The 6,000-nt window shown below is 39.2% G+C and overlaps 1 protein-coding gene across 1 annotated transcript in view; it reads right to left on the bottom strand.

Moving 5' to 3' along the window:
- Positions 1 to 2,325: 2,325 nt before the first annotated feature.
- Positions 2,326 to 6,000, bottom strand: part of LOC114224668 (microtubule-associated serine/threonine-protein kinase 4-like) — a 201,150-nt gene continuing 197,475 nt past the window's right edge. Inside the window, exons 3-4 of the mRNA XM_088023178.1 lie at positions 2,862 to 2,986; positions 2,326 to 2,352 (exon numbers count right to left, since the gene is read on the bottom strand). Of these exons, the coding sequence (XP_087879304.1) occupies positions 2,326 to 2,352; positions 2,862 to 2,986 (152 nt within the window). The remainder of the gene's footprint in view (positions 2,353 to 2,861; positions 2,987 to 6,000) is intronic.

Below are 6,000 nucleotides of genomic sequence, written 5' to 3'. Positions count from 1 at the left end.
CGCCTGGGTGGCTCAGTTGGTTAAGTGACTGCCTTCGGCTCAGGTCATGATCCTGGAGTCCCGGGATCGAGTCCCGCATCGGGCTCCCTGCTCAGCGGGGAGTCTGCTTCGCCCTCTGACCCTCCCCCCTCTCATGTGCTCTCTCTCTCTCCTTCTCTCTCTCTCTCTCAAATAAATAAATAAAATCTTTAAAAAAAAAAAAACGACTCTTTGGTAAGAATTTCATCGGATATATTTTGAGGAGTACTCCTTCATGTTTTCTATTAATAGTTCTCTTTATCTTTTTATCTTATTCTCAAGTATCTTAGGTCACCTGACATGTGTTTTACCAATGAATGAATCCATTTCCAAGCATGGGACTACCAGTTATTAGATATGTTCCTTTTAATAGTGTTGTTTTAGTCAGAATCATTTACTTGGCAATCAACATACAGGATTACTACCTGAGTGTTAAGAGTAATTTTGCAGTGACCCCAAAAGCACTTGTTAAAAAAAAAAGTCACTAATTGTGAGGCATTTCCCTCTTTCCTTAAAAAGTAAATGCTTTCAGTAAAACAAGCTCTTAATAAAATTCCCCAAGAAGAAAAAGTAACATTGAACTTGGGGGTGGGATGGTGGCAAATGGTTTTCAATTATTTCTTTTTCTGGTAGTTTCTAGTTTTAGTTGGGTAGACTTTCTAAACTGACCCCTTAAGTTTCTTTCCTACTTTTGTTCTCTTTCACTTTTGATTTAACTTTCTAGTTGGTAGGTTTCCCTGATTTCAGTTCCCTAACTTTATTTTTAAAGATTTTATTTATTTATTTGACACAGAGAGAGAGAGAGAGAGAGTACAAGCAGAGGGAGTGGCAGGCAGAAGCAGAGGGAGAAGCAAGCTCCCCGCAGAGCAGGGAGACCAACTCAGGCCCGATCCTAGGACCCTGGGATCAAGACCCGAGCCGAAGGCAGACACTCAACCTACTGAGCCACCCAGGCACCCCAAGTTTCCTAACTTTTTATGATTTTTTTCATTTTGACTGTAACTATCATCAGTTTAACTGTACCTTTAAATATAAGTCCTAAAATTTTCATGAGAGGAAAAAGATGAACTTTGGTTCAGAGACCATAGTCAATTTTGAAGTCATAAAATATTCTGAAACTTTTTTCGGGATAATTATTCACTGTTTTCACAATCTTTATTATCCTAGAAGTAGAATCAGGGGATTCCAAAGTTGATTTCCAGAGATTGCTTAAATACCTTTTTTCATCTTGCAGGTGCAGCTGAGTTGATAAAATAGGAGAAACTAAGTGATTTGCCCAAGTTTATACAGCTATCTAGTGGCAAAAGTAACACTAGAGTCCTGACCTAAATCAAATCTCTCTGCATTATTGAATGATTCTCAAATATCCAACTTAATTTATTACTAATGCATAAAATTATAAGGCACCATAATGTATTATTTGCATCTCCACCAGTAAAAGATATTTAAAATCTACTCCCAAAACATACAACCCTACCACCAAAAATAACTTATAGAGACTTCTAGGCTGTGCCAAAGGATGAAGGAGAGAAGGAACAGGCCCAGGAGAAAACAACATTCTAGGAAGCATCGGGGTTGAAAATCAAGATCAACACTGGAAGAAGTGAACAAGGAATGCAGGAGGCCAAGCTGCAAACAAATACATAAACACAGATGCCATGGGTCAACCAGTAAATGTGGAGAGAGTCCTGAGGTGTGGATAATGTGAACAGTTTCAATTACCACAAAAAAGAAGGGTCCAGGCCAGAATCATCAATGGATAGGCAATCTAGGGGAAATTTCTGATGGGAAGAAATATGTTCGCACAGCCCAAAATTTATCTTCCCACAGAACGTTTATTGATGGTGAGATTAAAAGTCTAACTCCAGTGGAGACATCAACACCATGACTGTGGCGGGGTGGGGTGGAATTAACACCACAATGAGGGGCAGATGGACATGATGGGCCTGCAGAAGGCAAGCCCTGAAAGTATATGTCACCACCCATGCCCTATTCTGGTCTGGAATGCAAAATGTGAACCTCACAAAGAGGAAACATCAGACACATCAGGCACGTGTAATATGAGAAACATTCCATTCTTTAAAAATGGGAGGGGAAGGATAGTCTTCAAAAATGTCTATGCCATAAAAGACAAAGGAAGGCTGTGGAAAAACTCCAGATTAATAGAGACAAAATAGATAGGACAATTAAATGCAATATATGACCCTAGATTGAATCCTACACTGGAGGAGAAATGCCACACAGGACACAATTGAGCCAATTGATAAAAATGAAATACAGAATGGAGAGCAGATAAAAGGCTTGTAGTCACCATATATTCACCAACGTTTCTGACTGTGATAACAAAAGACCATGCGACACAGCTTACTCTCAAATAGTTCAAGCAATTATCTGAGTGTGTGTACATAGATACATATATACACACACATGTATATATCTACCTCAGCATATATCCAAGGAGAGAGAAAAAGCAAATCTGGCAAGAAATTAACAGCTGGATCAATATGTTCTACATATTTTTCATATTCTTCCAACTTTTTGGTAGTCTGAAATTATTTTCAAATAAAGAAAATATTTAAGAAAAAAAGCTCAGATATTTTCATTTCTTTGGAGGGAAGAGAGGAGACAGTCAAGGTAACAGAAACACTACAGATTAGGTTGGGGGCATGGAGAGGAGACTTGGAAAAAATTAGCACGCGCAATGCAAAAAAGTTCACAGTGCTTTATGTTAAATACGGATAAGTTCAAACCTAGTTAAACTCAATACACTTAAAATAGTCCCTAGGGTGGTGGGGAGATGAAACCACATCGAGGCACCGCGGACACTGGCAGAGGACACTCACCAGGCTGGCGGTGAGCGAGGGTGCCGACTGGCCCAGGGCCTGGCTGCGCATGCGCACGAGGTTGGATGTCTCCGTGGAGGTTGGCCAGGCCTGCCCTGCCACAGGGTTTGGAAGGAGGTACCTCCCTGTTGGGGTGAAAGAGAAGACAGTGTAAGTGGCAGGCAAAACATCAGCACTTCTGTGAGAATGGCAAGTCTCTTCTTGACCATTCCTTCTCTACCGCTTCTATCATACTCCTTACATTTACTCGTCGCAACCAGAGGAATATTGTTTTAATTAAGTCAGGGGATCCAGTCCCAAGTTCTGACCCTGATTTCCCACGTACACCCAAGGAAACTTCTTCAGCTCCGGCATGGGCAGCTTTCAGCAAGGGCAGGATCAAGTATCTTGTTACTTCTGCCTATTCCACAGGAACTTATTGAGGATACATACAAATACACAAAGCATCCTCAGCATCATTGAAGTAAACCTGCACTTACAAATGGACTTTTAAAGATCTAGTATGAAAAACGATCTCAAGATCAACTAGAAAAAAGTAGAGATCATGACCAACAAAAGGAAGAACTAGAATTCTGTCACGGTGAAATGGGGCTGCTGCTTCATTCTCAAAGCTTCGCTCTCTGAAGAACTGGTGGTCACCCAACCATGTACACAGGACACACGTGGTATCCATTCGCATACATCAGAATATCAATGTCAGACTAGGTTCACAGAGCTATTTACATCAACCTTGAACTCTAATATATGTGTATGCCTCTAACAGTCAAACAGGCGAACCAATTTGCATTACATTACTTCCTCACCACAAGGACTAAACTAGTTACCAACACACAGGAAATAAGGTTCCTTGACTTCAGGGAGTTAGGATGGACATGAATATTCATGCAGTAATGGAGCTCAGCAAAAACAGAAAACATGTTTGATTTGTATGTGTTTCACACTAATACTAGCATAATGACTGGCCATAGCAGGTGCTCATTAAGTATCCCATGAATGATTAAAGAACAAGCGGGTGCTTCTCCCCCCCCCCCAAAAAAAAACACATTGGCAAAGAGAAAAGATGGCAGGCAACCCACAGAACCTCATTCAAGGTTGAGGGGGTGGACAGGGATCCAGCCACATTCCTCTCAGAAACATGAGGGATTGCAGCACGTGTGGCTGGGTGCCCTGTAGCAGAAGCAACATCTGGATTTTCCCCAGCAGGTCTGGTCCTTGTAAAAGAGCCTCACGCTCTTACTTCAGTCAACAAGCATATCCCACTGGTTAATAACTGTTGCCACATATTAACTGATTTACTAGCAGTGTGCATGGTAACCACTGGCACTATCAAAGTACAGGAGCGAGCTACAGCTCCCATCACTGTCCATGTGAAAAGGTCTAATGCTTTCATCCCAGTGCTTTCAGAAATTTATATTTTAATTGCAAAGCAAACAATTACTTATTTTGCCAAAACTGCTCTTTCGTTGTATTATATAGTGAAAGCACAGACTCCAGAGAAAACGAGATTTGCTTTTGAGATCTTCATCTTGCCTTGGTGACAAATGGGGAAGGAAGTTAGCTAACCTTTCCTGGCCTTGGTTTTTCCATCTCTAAAATGGGGAGAATGGGACTGTGTAAATTGTTGAGGGGATTAAAAGAATTTTCCAAGTAAAGCGCTCAGTAAATGTTAGCTACTTAGCCATAACAGTAGTAAAAATGGTAAGTATCTTTTTCACTTAGGTTTAGTTACTTTTAACTCACAAGCAGGAAGTGTAAATAGATATATAAAGGAAAAAAGTCACCTACAATCACACCAAGGAAAACCACTATCAACATTTCAGTGATTTTCTACCAGGCTTTCTTTCTGTAACCTCTATTTTCTTGCAAAAATGGAATCATACTGATTTTTGTTACCTGCTCCCTCCAACCCCACAGAATAGATTACGACCTTTTCCAAACAAATACATATAGCAAATGCCAATTAATTGAAGCATAAACTCTATTACTGAAAATTCAAATATAATTACTCTCTGTGATTCTGGTCACCACCTCAAAAACATTCAGCCCTATTTTTATGCAGGAAAGGTCACAGAATTGGAAGTCCAGAACTTTTTTTTTTTCCTTGCCTTATTTTAAAACATCAACTAAAAGCTGGACTAAGAGGGGCTTTGGGCAATCTGCCCTCCTTAGATCCAAAAGCAGGACATTAATAAAGAAGGACAGGAGAACTATAGACTGCATTTAAGAAAACTAAAATCAGTATTACATGAATAAATGATTCAACATAGAAATAACTGTCTTTCACGGACATCATTTGTTAAAAATATACCAACCTCCAGTGATCAGAATCCATAGATTTTTTTTTTCTTCTGATCCCTTCTATTTCCTGTATTTTGTGTTTTATATTTTCTTTGTTCATATTTCAGAAAGAAGCCTGACAGAAGGTACAGAGGCTGTGTGATGTCAAGGCTTACATCATGGAGAAAATCTACTTTGGCCTCACCACTATTCTGCCCCAGATGCTTCATTTTAAAGAAAACCAAGGGTAGATACAAAAACAGTTGAAGAATTTAATGTAGCAATGGAAAAATTTAGAGGGCAAACATTTCAGTTAACTGAATAATTTTATGTATCAGTCCTTGTTTTTTCTTTTAGTAGAAAATAATTGTTAGACTATCTCCCTATAACCCCTCCTGAGGTGAATAAATAGGTATTATTTCTTTATCCCTAGTACCAGGTGCAGTACCTGGCCCTTAGTAAGTGCTCAATAAATGTTTGTTGCCTGTAATGCAGTTAAACTACACTATTTGATCCATACTTGATCAAATATAAACAGAAAGAATAAAACTAAACAGATGATTTTCTTAAATTTCATTTGTAGCATAGCATAATAGTTAAAAATCTGTTGAGACCTTACTGTATGCCGGGCACTTCCAATATCTTAACAACCCTACGGTGTACTAGGTAATATTATCTCCATTATAGGGCATACAACTATTAAGTGGTTAAGTTATTAAGTGGAAATAGATTATATATATATATATAGAGAGAGAGAGAGAGAATCGCTGAGAAGATGGGAAATGGTAGCAGAATGGATTAAATGAGATAATGCACTTAATACACTCAACCTGGGACATGGGAAACAGTCAATACACTATCT

This window comes from Eumetopias jubatus, unplaced genomic scaffold (assembly GCF_037043125.1).
Source record: "Eumetopias jubatus isolate StellerSeaLion01/CBP00866 unplaced genomic scaffold, mEumJub1_p1.0 scaffold_5, whole genome shotgun sequence".
Classification (NCBI taxonomy): domain Eukaryota; kingdom Metazoa; phylum Chordata; class Mammalia; order Carnivora; family Otariidae; genus Eumetopias; species Eumetopias jubatus.
This window is presented reverse-complemented; position numbering and strand designations above follow the sequence as displayed.